Source organism: Mytilinidion resinicola (assembly GCF_010093595.1).
Source record: "Mytilinidion resinicola strain CBS 304.34 unplaced genomic scaffold BDZ99scaffold_12, whole genome shotgun sequence".
In the NCBI taxonomy this organism is placed as follows: domain Eukaryota; kingdom Fungi; phylum Ascomycota; class Dothideomycetes; order Mytilinidiales; family Mytilinidiaceae; genus Mytilinidion; species Mytilinidion resinicola.
Window position 1 is genome coordinate 632,702 of NW_022985448.1, and position 17,134 is coordinate 649,835.

The 17,134-nt window shown below is 52.9% G+C and overlaps 7 protein-coding genes across 7 annotated transcripts; 4 read left to right on the forward strand and 3 right to left on the reverse strand.

The window, feature by feature from the left end:
• The first annotated feature begins 287 nt into the window (after positions 1 to 287).
• On the forward strand, positions 288 to 1,563 carry BDZ99DRAFT_464222 (uncharacterized protein). The gene is made up of 2 exons (XM_033720258.1): positions 288 to 607; positions 755 to 1,563. The coding sequence occupies exons 1-2, from the start codon at positions 493 to 495 to the stop codon at positions 1,357 to 1,359; spliced, it is 720 nt and encodes a 239-aa protein (XP_033575306.1). The 5' UTR covers positions 288 to 492; the 3' UTR covers positions 1,360 to 1,563.
• Positions 1,564 to 2,160: 597 nt separating this feature from the next.
• BDZ99DRAFT_534373 (amino acid transporter) lies at positions 2,161 to 4,238 on the forward strand (the record flags this gene model as incomplete). Its single annotated transcript, XM_033726536.1, has 4 exons — positions 2,161 to 2,493; positions 2,559 to 2,605; positions 2,659 to 2,805; positions 3,023 to 4,238. Exons 1-4 carry the CDS (start codon positions 2,305 to 2,307, stop codon positions 4,236 to 4,238), a joined length of 1,599 nt encoding a protein of 532 aa, XP_033575307.1. The 5' UTR covers positions 2,161 to 2,304.
• Positions 4,239 to 5,139: 901 nt separating this feature from the next.
• BDZ99DRAFT_419369 (UDP-Glycosyltransferase/glycogen phosphorylase) lies at positions 5,140 to 9,972 on the forward strand. Its single transcript, XM_033716887.1, has 7 exons — positions 5,140 to 5,579; positions 5,634 to 5,758; positions 5,906 to 6,563; positions 6,616 to 6,852; positions 6,925 to 7,692; positions 7,739 to 8,519; positions 8,568 to 9,972. Exons 1-7 carry the CDS (start codon positions 5,344 to 5,346, stop codon positions 9,846 to 9,848), a joined length of 4,086 nt encoding a protein of 1,361 aa, XP_033575308.1. The 5' UTR covers positions 5,140 to 5,343; the 3' UTR covers positions 9,849 to 9,972.
• Positions 9,854 to 12,391, reverse strand: BDZ99DRAFT_419373 (Noc2-domain-containing protein). Its single transcript, XM_033716888.1, has 3 exons — positions 11,610 to 12,391; positions 11,473 to 11,563; positions 9,854 to 11,422 (listed from the first exon to the last, which is right to left on the reverse strand). Exons 1-3 carry the CDS (start codon positions 12,373 to 12,375, stop codon positions 10,033 to 10,035), a joined length of 2,247 nt encoding a protein of 748 aa, XP_033575309.1. The 5' UTR covers positions 12,376 to 12,391; the 3' UTR covers positions 9,854 to 10,032.
• Positions 12,392 to 12,454: 63 nt separating this feature from the next.
• Positions 12,455 to 12,937, forward strand: BDZ99DRAFT_521903 (uncharacterized protein; the record flags this gene model as incomplete). The annotated part of the gene is made up of 1 exon (XM_033725666.1): positions 12,455 to 12,937. The coding sequence occupies one exon, from the start codon at positions 12,455 to 12,457 to the stop codon at positions 12,935 to 12,937; it is 483 nt and encodes a 160-aa protein (XP_033575310.1).
• Positions 12,938 to 14,070: 1,133 nt separating this feature from the next.
• On the reverse strand, positions 14,071 to 15,233 carry BDZ99DRAFT_477873 (uncharacterized protein; the record flags this gene model as incomplete). The annotated part of the gene is made up of 3 exons (XM_033722137.1): positions 14,071 to 14,577; positions 14,639 to 15,103; positions 15,216 to 15,233. The coding sequence occupies 3 exons, from the start codon at positions 15,231 to 15,233 to the stop codon at positions 14,071 to 14,073; spliced, it is 990 nt and encodes a 329-aa protein (XP_033575311.1).
• A 590-nt stretch (positions 15,234 to 15,823) lies between these two features.
• Positions 15,824 to 16,667, reverse strand: BDZ99DRAFT_464228 (uncharacterized protein). Its single transcript, XM_033720259.1, has 3 exons — positions 16,466 to 16,667; positions 16,312 to 16,412; positions 15,824 to 16,263 (listed from the first exon to the last, which is right to left on the reverse strand). The coding sequence occupies exons 1-3, from the start codon at positions 16,551 to 16,553 to the stop codon at positions 16,030 to 16,032; spliced, it is 423 nt and encodes a 140-aa protein (XP_033575312.1). The 5' UTR covers positions 16,554 to 16,667; the 3' UTR covers positions 15,824 to 16,029.
• Positions 16,668 to 17,134: the final 467 nt, after the last annotated feature.

Genomic DNA, 17,134 nt, shown 5'->3' on the forward strand with positions numbered 1-17,134 from the left:
TTGAGATACCAGAGCGCCATACGCATAAAATTAGTGAGCGGTGGAGTAGATAAATAAGTTGCTGTCACAGATTTGCGGTCTTTGAACTGTAGCCTCTGCGTGAGCTGATTGTTGAGTCTATATCATACGATGATTTTTCAGGTCTTGAAGACTATGAACTTCTTGTTTCACCTCTGGATATGTTTGATCGCTCATAGTTTGATCGCTCATACGAAGTATAATTACTTCCACTACGGTCGCTGCTGAGCCGGTGGCCCCTGCACCTATTTTGAGACGGCGACGGCATCAGCCGCGAAGCTTCCAGCACCTCCGAATCAATTCACGTCCCCATTGCGCCCCTCCGCGCTAGCCCCTCCTTCACAATTACATCATTTGCACAAATCTGTGTGCTTGCTTCTCGACCTCACGACATCACCTTCTTCCCCTCCCACTACCTCATTTAGCAGTCCACCGCGACACTCACATTGACAGTCACACCACCCGACCAAAACCATGGATCGAGCACTTCGAGGGTCTTGCGCCTGTGGTCGGTGGCGATACGTCGTCGAGATACCCGCACAATCCGTCCAGCTTGCGGAGCTGAGATACGACAACAGTAGCGCTTCCCGTAAGTTCCAACTTTGCCGGCAAAAAAACTCCCGGTCTATGACCATGCCCATTATCATGCACACTCAACTTCCCGTATCATATCTCAGTGCTCCTGCCAGCTCTGTAGACTTGTTGTAGGACCAATTGGTTAACATACAACTGTCAGGCTACCATCAAGCTAGCCCACTCACCATCTGGCTCCGAGTTCCACTCGCGTGGTTTCATAGTGCTACTTACGCGCAATTCCCCGACGAGACTCACACTAGCATCCAGCGCACCTTCACATCGCCCTTCCCCAGCGCACACTCTCGCCGCCAGTTCTGCGGTTACTGTGGCACACAGCTGACAAGCTGGCACGAGCGCACCCGTGAGGACGCTGAGCATATCCTGCTTACGGTGGGTAGTCTGCTAGACGAGGACCAGGAACTGCTGGGTGAGCTGGGATATCTACCAGGAGACAGCAGTGACGAGGAGCCGGCCATTGTGAGAGGTGGACAGGGGCAGGGCGAGAGGGCGGTGGCTCAAGCAGAGCGGGCGAGGGGCACGCCCTGGTTTGAGGAGCTAGTGGAGGACACGAGGCTGGGGAAGTTCAAGAAGCAGAAAGGCGGGCATGTGTCCAGGGATGGGAGCGTGAGGGTGGAGTGGGAGGTTGTGGAGTGGACGGAAGGCGACGACGCCGACGATGAGGCCGGCGAGACAACGGGTCCAGCAAAACGAAAGATTGGCGAAGTCCAGGTTGAGGAGGGCGATACTGAGATGCGGACGGTTTGAGAACGGCGGAACGAGTGGCGTGAATTTGACGCATAGATATACTGGCTCACGCTGGGTTGGACCGCTCACGGGGAAGGAGACTGGGGACGCTGGTAATGGAGATGCTCTCACAACAGCATTATCTTGGTTTCTGGGACATGAATTCAGCTTCGGGCTTCAATTGTATTAACATTTGGCGTGTCGGCGTGCCGGTGGGTGTGCGGTATGGCATATGAAAGCTACTCAATATAAATTTCTTCATAATTGAATACTATATAAAACTTCATGACATCAAAATGACTAAATATGGATAGCGCTTGCACGGATACGTAATAAATATCAAGCTACTGTCCTTATCATAATTCTCAAACTGCATTATTAGCGACTTGACAAACCTTAGCCCATTACTCTGCTTACTGCCAACCTTAGTCTCCCAGTCAAGTTCCACGGACCTCAGATCTCAAACCCGGCATATCAAAACTCGGCACTTCTTCCATTACGCACAGCCATTACCTTCTATCCGCACCCATGCAACGCCCCGTCCATTGTCAATAGATTGCCGTCAGAGCATCTGAGATCCTACTCGGTATTACAGCGCCTCTCTTATCAGCTTTGAACGCCTGTCTCCGCGCCCGTTTGCCGTCTCGGAACTTCCTGCTCGATGCGCCAGACGACTGTGATGATGCCACCCCCGCGTCCAGATCCCGGCGGTAGGTACTATGTGACACGGGGTTGAGTATATGTAGGCCATGCTGCGCTGTGCATCTCAGTTCGCACCTCCGTTCGCACCTCCCAGTACCAGTGCAAGCACGTGGGCGCCAGAAATTATATCTCTTGCTACCAGGCCTTGCCATATCAAAGCCATTCTAAACAGCACGAGGCCACGAGGTGTCTTGTGTGGGTTTGAACATTGAAGAACCAGTCATCTAAGCAGTCATCCTATCACAATCGGGTTCCCACAACGAGATGGAGAAGGGCAAGGAAGCTGACACGACGCCTGAGTATGTTGCCGAAGAAGCCGGGGTTGTGGGCGTCGGCGAAGTCGTCAATGCCTCTGGGCACAAGCAGGAGCTGGATCGGAATTTCAGCTTGCTGAGTATCTGTGCCGTGGGTATCTGCACTGGTAATACGTGGGCGGCTCTTGGTGGGAGTATCGTAAGTTCCAATGCCCAGTCATTGATGTAAAAGCGTCAAATTATACAATACTAATGTACAGACAGGTTGTAGCTATATACAACGGTGGTCCACCAGGCGTGATCTACGAATTGTGAGTAGCTTCAAAAAGTTGATACTATACTCGCGCTGATAAGGGGTTTACAGCCTCGCGGTATCTTTATTTTACTGGCTTATCGCTGCGTGCATTGCTGAGTTGTCGTCTGCGATTCCGTCTTCTGGTGGTGTATACCATTTTGCTTCAATTACTGCGGGTCCGAAGTATGGACGAGCGGCTAGCTGGTTTGCTGGATGGTAAGTGAGAAATTGAGACTCTTCTTTCATCAATGCAGAGATCATAACCTTTTTTCCTAGAAGTCTACATTTCGAAGTCTCCCGACATACTCTCGAACTCTTCTGTGTCAAAACATCAACTTATCAGGTTTCATTCAAGTCGATAGTAAACCCTCTGCTTATTCTGATAACTACTGTTATCATTCAAGCTCTTATAATAATCGACTAATTTTCATAGGTGGAATGTTTGTGCCTGGATATTTGGAAGCGCTTCCATGTCCCTCATCATTTCAAATCAGCTCACTAGTATGTGGGGCCTATTCCATCATGAATATGTTCCCGAGCGTTGGAACGTCTTCGTCACATACCTTATTGTGACTTGGCTATGTTGCGCAACGGTCCTCTTCGCCAACCGCACTCTTCCCTGGATTTCGAATGTGGGCCTCTTCTTCATCATTGCTGGTGTCATTATCACCATACTCGTTTGCGCTATCATGCCAACTACCAAAGGAACAGGCCACGCCTCGTCTGCCTTCGTCTGGCGCGATTGGTCCAACCAAACCGGCTACACCAGCGACGGTTTTGTCTTTCTAGCGGGAATGCTAAACGGTGCTTACGCCGTCGGGACACCAGACTGCGTCACCCATCTCGCTGAAGAGCTGCCACATCCACGAGTCAACATTCCAAAAGCCATCGCCGCCCAGATGTTTACAGGCCTAATCACAGCTTTTCTCTACATGATCGCCATCTTTTACGCCATTGGCGACCTCGACTCTGTTCTCGACGCCCCCTACACATTCCCCCTCGCCGAAGTCTACCGCCAGGCCACCACAACCCGCGGCGGTTCTCTGGGCTTACTCATCGTCATCCTTTGTCCCACAATTTGCACCTGCATAGGCACGTACATCACTGCAGGCCGGATGCTATGGACACTCGCGCGAGACGACGCAACGCCATTCAGCAAGTTCGTAGGTCGCATTTCCCCGACCCACAAGAACCCCTTCAATGCAACCGTAGTGTGCGGTTGCATCTGCACGGTGCTGGGCTGTATCTACGTCGGCAACTCTACAGCTTTCAACGCCTTCGTTGGGTCTTTCGTCGTCCTATCCACGCTCTCGTACCTCGCCGCCATCCTTCCCCACGCGCTGACTCGCCGCGCATACGTTGTGCCGGGGCCCTTTTGGATGCCTGATTCGGTGGCGTACGTGGTTCTGGGGGTATCCAGCGCGTATATCGTCGTCTTTGTGGTTATCTTTTGCTTCCCGTATTCGCTGCCGGTCAGTGCGGTTAGCATGAATTATTCCTGTGTTATAACTGGTGGAGTGACGATTTTTGTGGGACTGTGGTGGATATGGAAGAGTAAGAGGGGTTATGTGGGACCGAAGGCGCTTTTTGAAGAGGAGAGGAGGTTGTCGACGACGGGGGTTGGGAGAGTTAGTGCGGAGAAAGATTGATGCTAGGTGTTCTTGGTTGGATGGTAGAAGTAGGTTTCCCATAACTTGCTGACATAATTGAGAACTAGAACCTCTACATGGAAGATATGGGCGAAGAGTTTAGGATGCATATGAGTCGCATCTCTCACCTATGCATAACAAGGAAATCGTACCGAAGCTGGCCATATCTGGACGAAGCTGCGGGTGTTAGCACAACGTATCATTGGTTCCGATCACGATGCTTAAAGGTCTCATGAGCTCAGATTATAGAGCTACAATTCGGCCCCTATGTCCCTTCTTCGCTCCATATGTACGTCAAATCACCTACCACGGCTATCCACATACCACGGCTATTCGAATACCCTGGCCATTCACATCCCAACCCATCTTTCCGACCCTGGCCAACGTTGCTTCAGAAATTTTGAACATGTAGTTGACCCAGCCACAGAAACGGCATCCACTCTATGCAGCGGTGTCAGTTCTGTTTTTGATCCCCCAGCTCATCTCCTCGTTGAATCTTCCTTGAAGGATCCAGGAGAACGGAGGCAGGCGGGGTTTATATAGTTCAGGGGAGCAGGAGTCAGCTAGATGGCACGTGATTGTCACGTGATTTGCACGTGATTATTCCACTTCAGTCGCCAGTTCTTGTTGGAATTCAAGACCCCAAACAGCAAGCTAGCTACAAGACAAGCTGTAAGACAACCTTTGGAGGAATTTGATTACGGAGACGGAGTGGAGTGACACCGGTGCGGTCAGAATGTATCTTGTGCTAGTGTTTCCCTGTATCTTGATGCTCGTGTCATGGGAGGAATCTGGTGGTGCTTGTCTATGGCGTGGGGTCGCTAGGGCTTGCAAGGGCCGTTGGTCAGCCATCGCGCTCGTTGTCAGCGGCTGCTTCTCCGGACGCCGCCAGCAATTGGCGCACGCATGGTCCAACTCCCAGTTGCAAGCCGCTCGTCATGAATGTCAAATGTCCAGATGGAGGGGTAGCGCAGCTGGCTTCCTTCAAACTTTCGCCCGCAATATCCCTTCCATACCCACACCGCAAATCCGCACTCATTACGCTGGAACAAGCTGCTCTGTCTTGCCGTTCATGTTTGGCATCGCATCGTAGCATCTGCAGAAGATGTCATCCTCCAACGGTCCCCCAGCATATCAAGATGCGCCTCCGAGTAACGGCCTGCCTCCAGGCCTGGTAGAACAGGCCGCTCTCGCCATGGACACAGCAAATGCAGACCAAGCGAATCGCGAAACAAATCAACGCCAGAGTGAGGCTTTAGATCAGCCAAAGCCTGAAGGTTCGACCTACGCGGGCTCATACCGTCCAGGAGCAGAAGGCCTAGCAGGCGTCAACATCGCCGTGTACGGACATCCACCTAACCACTGCTGTGCCAGTGCTAATTGCATTACCCATAGGCCAAATGCTGTTCCCAATGGCGAGACACACAACCCCGACGACGTGCCTCCACCTGCGTACAGCGAGACCTACGGACATATAGTGGACGATAATAATGAAATTGGCACGAATGCGACGGTAGCTGGTATGTTCCTCGAATCCACTACCTCATCATAGGTCTGTGTATGTTTGCATGTCACTGTTTGGAGATATTCAAACAGTGGCAACCGACTAGACACTACCTACGGGTGAGGCTTTGCGAATGAAGGTGGACAATGACTGACTTTTGCAGCTGATGGTCGAGTCAACATCCGCATCAATCAGAAGTCTCGAAGACTCTCCCAGCTCCTGGTCCCGACCCTTCATAGCCTCGCCCAGGCCGATGCAGGACCTCTGCTACCTCCTCCCTACATTCCCGAATCGCTCGGTGGAGCGCCTGGTCAAGAACCACCTCCGCCGCTGAATGTCGTCATACATGTCGTTGGATCTCGTGGAGATGTGCAGCCATTTGTTGCGTTGGGAAAAGTCCTCAAGGAAACCTATAACCACCGAGTGAGGCTGGCTACACATCCTACGTTCAAAGACTTTGTCACGGAGAATGGCTTGGAGTTCTTCAATATCGGAGGAGATCCAGCAGAACTCATGGCTTTCATGGTCAAGAATCCAGGATTGATGCCAGGCTTCGACACGCTTCGTAGCGGTGACATCGGAAAGCGGAGAAAGGGTATAGCTGACATCATCAAGGGGTGCTGGAGATCTTGCATTGAAACCGGGGATGGATTTGGTGTAGAATCGGTGAAGCAGACAGTTGAGGAGTGGATGGGCGTTGACGAGTCGGAAGAAGCCCAACATCGACCCTTTGTGGCCGATGCAATAATTGCGAATCCTCCCAGCTTTGCCCATGTGCATTGTGCCGAGAAATTGGGTGTACCTCTACACATGATGTTTACGTATAGTTCACTCTCCATTACTGCCTTTAATCCAATAAGCTAATTGCTATAGAATGCCCTGGTCTCCAACACAAGCTTTCCCACATCCTCTAGCCAATATTCAGTCTTCGAACGCCGATGCTAGTCTCAGTAACTTCATGTCGTACACCTTGGTTGATATGATGACTTGGCAAGGCCTTGGAGATCTCATCAACCGATTTAGAAAGGAAAGTCTGGGCCTTGAGCCCGTTAGTCTCATGTGGGCACCTGGCATGCTGGCACGTCTCAAAATCCCATACACATATTGCTGGTGAGTTAATTTGCATCATTCATTCTGCAGTCACACCAGAGGCTTGTGATTCAATAGTAACATATTGGCCAGGTCACCAGCACTGATCCCGAAACCAAGGGACTGGGGAAACCACATTTCAATATCTGGTTTCTTCTTCCTTTCCTTGGCATCAAACTACCACCCAGAGCCGGATTTAGCTGCCTTCCTTGCAGCTGGACCAGCGCCCGTATACATTGGTTTCGGCTCTATTGTAGTCGACGATCCAAATGCAATGACCAAGCTTATCTTTGACGCTGTCAAGAAGACGGGGCAGCGGGCTCTAGTCTCCAAAGGATGGGGCGGCCTGGGAGCCGATGAACTTGGGATCCCAGAAGGCGTTTTCATGCTTGGAAATGTTCCCCACGACTGGCTCTTTCAGCATGTATCGTGCGTTGTCCATCATGGTGGAGCTGGTACTACAGCTGCCGGAATAGCCTGTGGGAAACCTACTGTGGTGGTCCCTTTCTTTGGCGATCAACCGTTCTGGGGTGCCATGGTCGCGAAAGCAGGTGCCGGGCCTATTCCAACGCCTTACAAGGAACTGACTGCGGACAAACTCGCCGAGAATATCAAGGAAGCTTTGAAGCCAACGTCTCTTGAGAGGGCCAAGGAACTCTCGCAAAAAATCAGTAAAGAGAAGGGAAGCGACACGGGAGCTCAGTCTTTCCATCAAATGCTGAAGGTCGACGAGTTACGATGTGCCGTGTGGCCCCAAAAAGCAGCTGTCTGGAGGGTCAAACGGACTTCAGTTCGCCTGAGTGCAATGACTGCGACTGTCTTAGCCCAAGAAGGAGAGTTGAATTTTGGGGAATTGAAACTGTGAGCCATCTTATCATATCTCGAAAACCGCCTCTAATGGATCTAGGTATCGACCTCGTGAGTACGAGACTGATGACGGCCCTTGGGACCCCATTACTGGGGGAGCTACGGCAATCATCGGAACTGCATCGACAATGATGATGGGAGTCGCAGATTTCCCTACCGAAACTCTTAAGCTACTCAACATCTATCCTGATGCCAGGAAGAAGACTAAGAATACTGAATCAGAAGGCACATCTAGCAACGGAGCTTCCATTAATGGCGCCAGCACCATTCGTTCGGGTCGATCGACTACCTCTCGAACGGACTCCATTAGGTCCGAGTCGAGCAGTACAACAGCACTTCCAGGATCAGACACTCCTCTCGCTGAAGCTAGCGCACAAGATCTCCCAACACCAACATCTCCCAACAGGTCTGGTGCTATGAGTCCCGTTTCTCGCAATCGATTTATGAAGGAGGCCATGCGGACCCAGACTCAGGTATCGCGACCAAGTTCCCCTATTCGATCTTGGTGTCCCATCTGCCGGAAAGGATCTTGCAACCACACCCGTCATCAACGTTCAACGTCTCAGTCGGAGCCGGAGTCCGACACATCCAAGCCAGGAAGCCTGTGGGACCAGAATAGCTCCAAATTTATAACTCCAGAGAGTGCTATAAATACGGGGAAGGGAATCACTCGCATACTTGGCGCAGGTTTCAAATCGCCTATGGATTTCTCCATGAATGTAGCCAAAGGCTTCCACAATGCGCCTAGACTGTACGGCCAGGAAGTGCGAAAGGTCGACAAAGTTACAGATCTCCAAAGTGGTCTAAGGACTGCTGCAAAGGTATTTGGGATATCATTCGTTCGCAGCACACTTCACTGACTTGAACAGGAATTCGGCATTGGATTCTACGAGGGCATGGCCGGCCTCGTTAAAGATCCTTACCAAGGGGCGAAGAAGGAGGGTGGAGCTGGTTTTATCAAAGGTGTCGGCAGAGGCATAGCAGGAGTTCCTCTCAAGGTCATGGCAGGTGTCTGGGCAGTACCCGGGTACACCTTTAAAGGCATCTATCAAGAACTGCAGAAGGAGAAGGGTGCCACGGTGCAGAACTACATCATCGCCGCGCGAATGGCTCAAGGATACGACGAAGCGGCCTTGATCAGTGCCAAAGAGCGCGCGGATATCCTCGCTCGATGGCGGTGCATCAAAGTCAACGTGAAGCGCAAGAAGAACCCCGGCGAAGAGCAACTAGAGTCGCTCCAAGCGATGCTCAAGGAACAACGAGAGAAGCGACACGCGCGGTGGGAGCACGCACGCAACGTTCATCTCAATAGGAAGAAGCACGGGAATCCATACCTAGCCACTAGTAGCGACGCTAGTTCGATATCTGATCTCTCTTTGGTTACATCGCACGAGAGCATTCCGGGCGTCTCTCGCGCGTCCACCGAGATGGCTCGCGGTGGCTTAGGCTCCTCTCAGCCACTCACCTACACAAGCACCTTCCCGCAACCCCACACCCTTCACGACCCCCAAGACGCTGCAGATGCTGCCGACCTCGAAGAGGCCATCCGTCTCTCCGTCGCGGAAACCTCGCAAGGCAACCCTGAAGAGGACGCCCTCCTCGAGCGCGCCATCCGCGCCTCGGCCGCGGAGCTCCAACGGCCCCCAATCGACGGCGAAGACGAAGAAGCCACCCTGCAACGCGCCATGACCGCCTCCATAAATGAAGCTTCTGCCAGCGGCGCGACTGAGGAGGAGCAGCGCGTGCTAGCGGAAGTGCTGCGGAAGAGCTTGTCTGAGACGCGCAGACTGCCGGGCTCGGACAGCGAGTGGGATTCTGAGGTCCTAAGCGAAGACGAGGAGGACGTGAGGAGAGCGGTTGACCAGTCCAAGGCGGCGGCGGATGCGGTTGCGGGGGCGGAGGGGAAAGAGGAGGGCTATCCGGATGACGATGAATCACTCAGGAAGGCATTGGAGGCTAGCAGGCTAGAGGACGAGAGGCAGAAGAGTACGCTGGAGAAGCAGAGGACGGAGGAGGAGATTGTGCTGGAGTATGTCAAGAAGCAGAGTTTGGCGGAGGAGGAGCATAGGCTGAAGATGCTAGGGCGGAAGGATGGGGATGAGATTAAGGGGGAGAGCTTGGGATCGGGGGCTGGAGCTAGCGGTGCTTGAGTCTTGGAGCTTTGAGATTTGGACCGGCGGTCGTGATATTTGCAACGGTCGCACGGCTTGGTACATAGACTGTAAGGTTACGTGCGCTGATACCCACACATATTTTTAAGATCAAGGTCTTGCCATTCATGAGTGCTGCGTCACGTCTCTATAAGAGACCCAATGCCACGTCTGCCTCAGTCGCCTATTCAGACATTTCCGATCCTTCATCATCATCAATCTCCTCTTCATCCTCTGATGCCTCAAACTCGCCACCCTGATCCACCTCCATCTCCTCTCGATCCTCCTTCCTCTCCCTCTCCTCCGCCTTCCGCCCCTCCTCCACCAACTTCGCCCTCTGCTCCCTCTGCTTCCGCTGCCCAATCACAAACGCCCCCAACGGGCTCTTCTCCCACCCCACCTCCTTCAAGAACCCTTCCACGCCCGCGCGATTGCTCGGCGCAAAATCTACCTTCGTCCGTCGCTCCTCCACCCACTTCGAATTCGCGTCGAGCTTCTGCACGACCAGCCCGATCGCCGCGTTCACGCGGCCGTTCTTGTTCCCCTGATTCTTCTTCGACATGTCCTTGACCCACCGCTTCAGCACGACCATGACGGGCAGCGCGAGCTCGGGGAACGCGATGCTCTTGGCCCACAGCACGAAGAACTCGGAGAGGAGCTCGGCGACTTGGTCGCCGACGCCGTCTTGGTACGCACGGCTGCGGAGGTAGGCTTTGGGGGCGCGGATGATGGTGGAGAAGTCTAGCGACTTGAGCGTGCTGGGCTTGGGGGGTTTCTTCATCTCGGCGGAGTTGAGGACTTCGAAGAGGGCCGGGGCGAGCGGGATGTAGGTTGCTGTGGCCATGGAGATGCGAAGGAGGGAGCGCATGAGCTGGAAGCGGAGGGGGAAGTATTGCGCGGTGGGGATGAGGCGCATGGCGCCGGTGGTGACTTGGACGATGGGGTAGATGAGGGGGCGGAGGGGCGATTCTTTGCCGCTTTCGGCTTCGCGGAGGGTCTCGCAGTGGGCGGAGACGACGCGGGACCAGAAGTCGAGGGAGTGGACGTATTGCCAGTTGTAGACTGTTTTGTAGGACTCCTTTTCTTTGTTGGTGATGCTTGATCTCAGGTGGATCGCGAGTTGGCGGATGAAGTTGAAACCGGTGGTGTAGCCGATGTTGGCGTCGAGTCCCCAAAGCTCGGCGGCAGTGTTCTTCATCAGGTTGACTCCTTGGATAGTGTGGACGGTTGTGTTTCGGGAGCCTTTCACAAGCCCCTGATATGTGGTCTTTAGGACTGCTTCTTTGATTCCCGGGTCGCCGATGACAACCATTCTCCGTAAGATCAAGAAGGCAGCAACTCTGGTGACCTCGGTACTCCCTGTGTCTGACCAAACTGCCACCACTGTCTTAATGATGTCTCGGATGAGCTTCTTTAAGGATAGAATGTACGGCAATATCTCGAGTAATGAATCTAGCGTCAACCGTACAGTCGCGGTGTCGGAAAGGTTCTCCAGAAGATGATGGACAGATGTCGTATGGGACTTGAGAAGAGGTGCCAGAGTCCGGTATTTCTTGGAGTCTGTAGGAACACGGCTGCATTCCAATTAGTCACAAGCATCGAGAGTTCTCATTGTGGCACTTACACTTTGCCAGCCGCTGTTTCTTTTGTCGGCAGATGATGCTTGATGATCTCTGGTACGTGCTTTAGAGCGATAAGTAGTAGCTCATGGTATACTATTCGAGTTAGCAGACGCAGATACTATACAAGCTTTAAACCTACCATCTGAATTCGAGATGGAGTATTTGTATTCCTTCCCGTCTTCCTCGTTCAAATGTGATGCCGCTCGGAAAGCCAATACCACTTCCTTGGTCGCCCGCAGAGAGTGCTTTTCCGTCATTGCAGTCCCCCATTTTTTCACCATAGCCTTTGTAACCTCGTCGCTGCCCTCAGCATCCTTCTTCTGTTTTTTCCTGGGCGTTGTTTCGTCCTCATCCTCGCTCAAAGCGTCGATCTCGGCGAGGTCTGCATCCTCATCGAAGTCCAGTAGCTCGGCGTCGTTCTCCTGGAGGTATTTGTAGAACTCGGGATCCTTGCTCTTGAGAGCTTCCAGATCGTCCTTGTGGGCTCCAATGCCGTCTTCCGACCCCAATTCAGACCCAGAGTCTCCTGCTTGCGCATCTGATACTTCTGCATCCTCTGCTGGAGCGGTTCGCTTCCGCTTTCCGGTCGTTGGCGCAACTCCATTAGCCTTCGCTGCCGACTTCTTGCCCTTCTTCTTGGGCATTTCGGGGACCTCAAACCCGCCCTGGAAGAAGTCGTCCACGCTCATATCCGCAAACTTGCTTCCATCCTTATTCTTTTTGGCCTTCTTGACAGCTTCCTCTTCCTCGACGTCGGCGGCGCGTGCGTTGTCTTTCGCATTTCGTTCCTGTCGCTTGGCCTTTATCTGCTGCTTCTGCTTGGTTTTTGCAAAATCTTTTCTCCGGCTGAGGGCATCCTTCAGGTGGTTCTTCTCGAACTTCTTGGTCGACTTCTTGATCGGCATCGTGGGCGGTGTTTGGGTGTATTGTCGGAGGGGTCAACCTGCGGGAGCTGCGACGAAATTTTGTTACTAGCTCGCTTCAATGCCAAGGCCGGGAATTGCGGAGATGGACTGTCGCGTCTGGCATCCCGCGAATCAACATCTTGTTCATAACACCTTTGATTTGCGTGATCGTCCAAGATTATCGTACTGTATCACAGCAGCTTCGAATAGCGGATACCAGCATAAAGAAACCATCGAGAATGGTTTCCCAACGGCGCAATACGCGAAGAGCTCGAAGCTCCTCACGCGCATCAAGCTCACCTGGGCTCTGTCATCACTATGCTCGTTCGGTTACGTATTGGACGCCGACATCCATGTCGTATGGGACTCTCAACTACTTCGAAATATCCAAGATGCTTCGATATGGGCCACGATCACCCACACTCTGGATACAACGACGTCACCGTCGGGTCTCGAACATCAACCCTCGGAGGCCTCACTGTCGACACAAAAGCAAGACGTATCACCATTTGAACAGAAGGAGAACAGCCTGATCTGTTCAAATGGTGTCCAAAGTAAATGATGCTTCTACTCCAGACCAAGAAGATTTGTCCCCAGCCAACCTAGGGCCCTTGTCTCCGTCTCTTCAGTGTTCGCCGATAGAGTCCGGGGGGCTCTAAATCTAGCCAAGTCTTTTGGGCCTTGCCTCAATATAACACATTATATGAAGGTCAGATTTACAGCTAGATAATTCTATATGACCTCGCTTCGGCCGGCCCTTGTCTACCTCTCGGTCGGCCCTCCGCGCCTCTTCTTCACCCTTCTAGTTACTCCGTCTGTATACACAATATACTGTAGTGAGAGGTCTTCTTCACGATTCCTGCATTGCCTTGTGACATTGTGAACGGCACCTTGTATCGTACGTTTCTTCTCAATTCGATCTCCTGAGTGCAGTTTCGTACACAGTGTATAGTAACACTGGGAGCTCTCTCGATCTGGAGGCGGTATTCGCGTCGGTCTTGGTCGCTCGTAGCGTCGTACGTAGGCCTCTCCACTCTATAGATAGGTCTGTTTCCTGGATCTTCTATTGTTACCCACTGGGCTCTCCCAATCTAGAGTACAAGGCGATATTATAAGCATGGTGTGACCTTGAGGATCCAAGGTATAAGCTCCTTTATTAACAACCCTACGTTCGATACCAGTCGGACTGAGTGACACTTCCTAAAGCGAGGCCGCGAATTATGGTCGATACGGTCTTCTCTGTGTTGATAATGCCCCAGACGCGGAGCAGATAAACGGGCGTGCGTTATGCTGAGAAACGGGATCGTGAATGGTATTGAGTTTTTGAATTCGTGACGAGAAATACGCCGCGATGATGAAATTTTCGCTTACTTGAAAGTGTACGCCGATAGTATACTGCCTGGAGGCTACAGAAGCTGCGCTACGAGGCTTCAGGAATCAACAGAAGTGCTCTCAACAAAGATTGAGGTTGTAGCTATGTTGGCTAATATCAAGTTTCTAACCCGATTCTGGTCCTCATACAGTATTGTGGTATTGTAGGAATTTCTGTGTTGGGTATCGACCATATCCTTAAGATGTGAACACCGATACCCCTACTCCAGTTCAATTTCAAAAGCCGTCCGTAGAAAGTCTTCCTACGCCTCAATCGTTGTCAGGACCAACCCCATGGCCTCCCATCTTCCCTCCCTCAACACCTCATCTATACCCTCCTCCGCCACCACCACCACCTCCACTCCGCCTTCTCTCATCCCTCTCATCTCGGCCCCCGCCCCTCTCCCCGCCACCCCTCCTCCTGCCCCCGCCGCTATCGTCACCTCTCCTCTCGTCTTTATTCTCCCTCCGCTTCTCCCACTTCTTCTCCGCCTTGTGCGCCCCCACAGCCCCAATCACCGCCGCCGCCAGCGTCGTAAACGTATCCCCCTTACTCGCCTCGTTGCCCACCAAACCACCCGCTAGAGCGCCAACGACCGAACTTGCGAGACCACGTGCATTCGGAGACTCCGATCGAGACCGCGACCGCGAACGGTGGGGGCGGCGGCGGGAGCGAGGCGATGTGGGGTTGGAGTTCTGATTAGGAGGGGGATAGGGATAAGTCTGAGAGGATGATCGCCGGCGGGTTTGGCGGGGACGCTGGGAGGGGGGGGAAGACTGGCCGCGGGTGGTCATGGCCATGGCGTTTGGGTTGTATGGGGGTGCGGGGGGCTTTGTAGCTCCGTCAGCATCTCTGCAACTACAAACATATTTTGGGGGGTGGTAAACGTACAGGTGCTGCTGCGTATCCGTATGGCGCGGGTGCGTATGCGCTTCGCGGCGTGTTGTAAGAGTCGTCGTCTGGATATGCGGCTGCAGCCCCCGCTGCAGCTCCAGCTCCAGCGGCGGCGCCATAGCCTCCTCCGCCTCCGCGATCGCGGGACCGATTGTGGTGGTATTCGCGGTCGCGGCGCTCGTACTCCTCGTCTCTAGAGTCCCTCTCTCTTTCTTGACGTCCTCCGCCTCCGCCTCCGCCTCGTCGCCGCGGGCCAACGTCGTACTCGGGTTCCATATCGTCTCTCTGGTCCTGATCTTGTAGTCCAGAATTCGAGGGGTCAGGTCCAGGCGGTGGTGGACCTGGATCCACGCCTGTCTTTTTGGACTTAGATTTGCGGCGCTGGTACGCGGCCCAGGCCTTGTCGTGCAGCGGGTCGTGGTATTTTTCGGCGAATTTGTTGATGCCTTCGAACCCGAGTTCCTGGAGAGTGTGTTAGGTTGACGAAGCGAGAGATGTGGAAGTTGATTGGAATTTAAGGGAAGACGGGTGAGGTGAGGTGAGGTGAGGTGTGGTGTGTATGGAAGGAACGTACGACTATTTCTTCGGCCATGGTGTCGGCAGGAGCATGGATGGAGAGAAGACAAGAGCGGCGGACGATGTCAAGCCTTGCTTAAGGAAAGCTTGGTGTGCGTAGGCGAAGTAGTCGTGCTGGGCAGGCTACTTCATAGGTATGAACGTCGTGGTAGAGCTGAGAACTCATGAGATTGACGGATTCATGTCCGGTGACGACAGGCGCGGGGCGGAATAACTTGGCAATGCAAGGTTGCTCCTTGGCGCTGATTGCGTGAGATTGCTCGAGCATCTTGACAGACTGAGAGTTTGAGGATGAGTCTCGAAAGGACTGTCATGTTTCCATTACTTTGGAGGGTTTGGGAGAGATCTGGGATGGGCGACGCGGATCCTGGACGCCAGGGACGCACAGGGACCGGCAGAATGAATAAAGCCGCACAGGCCGACGATCCGGGCATTTCGAGGTAGGGCGGAATAGCAATATCCAATGCTGTGCAGTTTGAGAGAAGAACTTCTAAGTATGCTTATTAAGCTTTGTTATCAATCACCTAAGGAAGGCTAATGAACGCACCCGATTGCTACACTTACGAAGCACTTCAATCGGATTCAAGGTATTGGAGTATTATTAGATTCCTCCTATCCAAGCAAGTATGTGCAGACCGAAGAGTCTGTCGCCCCCTTTTCTAAAGATTATCAACGTCCCAACGCCTTGATATATGCGTTGCCGATCGCTCGCTCCCCAATGCCCAGTTCGTGAACCCAAAACGCCCAATTATGTCATCATTCATCAAAAGCCGCAAGGTCCTAGATACCTAGGTATATCGAGAACCAAGCTTTCAGGCAGTCGCCTGCTGAAGGAGTAAGCTGTGTTGCTGCGGGTGCGTCCTCTCCACGTTCCCCTTCGCCATCTTCTTCATCATGAAATTGCCCTCGATTTCCACGTCTTCGCGCAGACTACCATTCGAAATACACCAGTTGCCAGCAATGGTGAGGATGCCGGTAGGAGGCTTGGCTTGAACGAGACTCTTAATGCCGTAAGGGGTGTTGGTGAGGGTGAGTTTGTAGGTGGTCTGTGAGCATGTTAGATATCGTATGGTAATGCTGGAGGTGTTCCTTACCTGTCCAATTGGCTTCTTATCGGTAACGGAGTATGTTGCTGTACTCGCTGGGTCGCCTGATTCCAGGCTGTAGGTGATCAATGATGGACACAGGGTCCTAACTACGAGCGTGATTAGAATCCAGCAATAAGGTTTCTGAGAAAGGAGGACATACTCATGAGCTCATGGTTGTGTAGAGCCTGAAGAGTGTGCTGAACAGACACTCCCGCCGGGATAGGAGTAGAGACGCTCGTGGTAGCCATATTACTGATTAAGATCTACTGAAGCTTGAGCGAGAGTTGGGTAAAGACTAGAACGGCTGTGTCTTCACAAAAACAGATATGGAAAATATTTCGGAGTGAGGCAAGTTCGATGATGGCCAGAAAACTGAAGATGACGACGGATATTTATCCTCCAGGATCGACTTCTTCACTAAAGCTCGCACGGTGCCCTTGCAAGACCGTGAGACCAATTCATGGCTCTATTCCTAGCACCCGGCGCCCGATGCCCGATATCGTAAGATCACCTCCTTTATTCCGAATAAAGATGACAGCGGTGCACCGCCTTTCACGCGAAGGACGGAAGCGGCTGGATCTGCCCTGTCAAAACGACACCTACGTCAAGTATGAGTGGTCGCGCTTGGTGAGGCGCAGGGGGCGGCCTTTCACCCCGTATCGCGTCCGATCCCGTCGGCTCCCCATCTGCTGCTGATTGGCTAGGGTCCATGATTCGGGGGCGATCAGACGGCTCCACCCCTCCGCCAACAGGTCGTACCTGGGGCCGTGCGCGTCTTTGGGATTTCGAGTTCCTGCGGAAAGCTTCCTGTGAGACCTTCACTCATCAT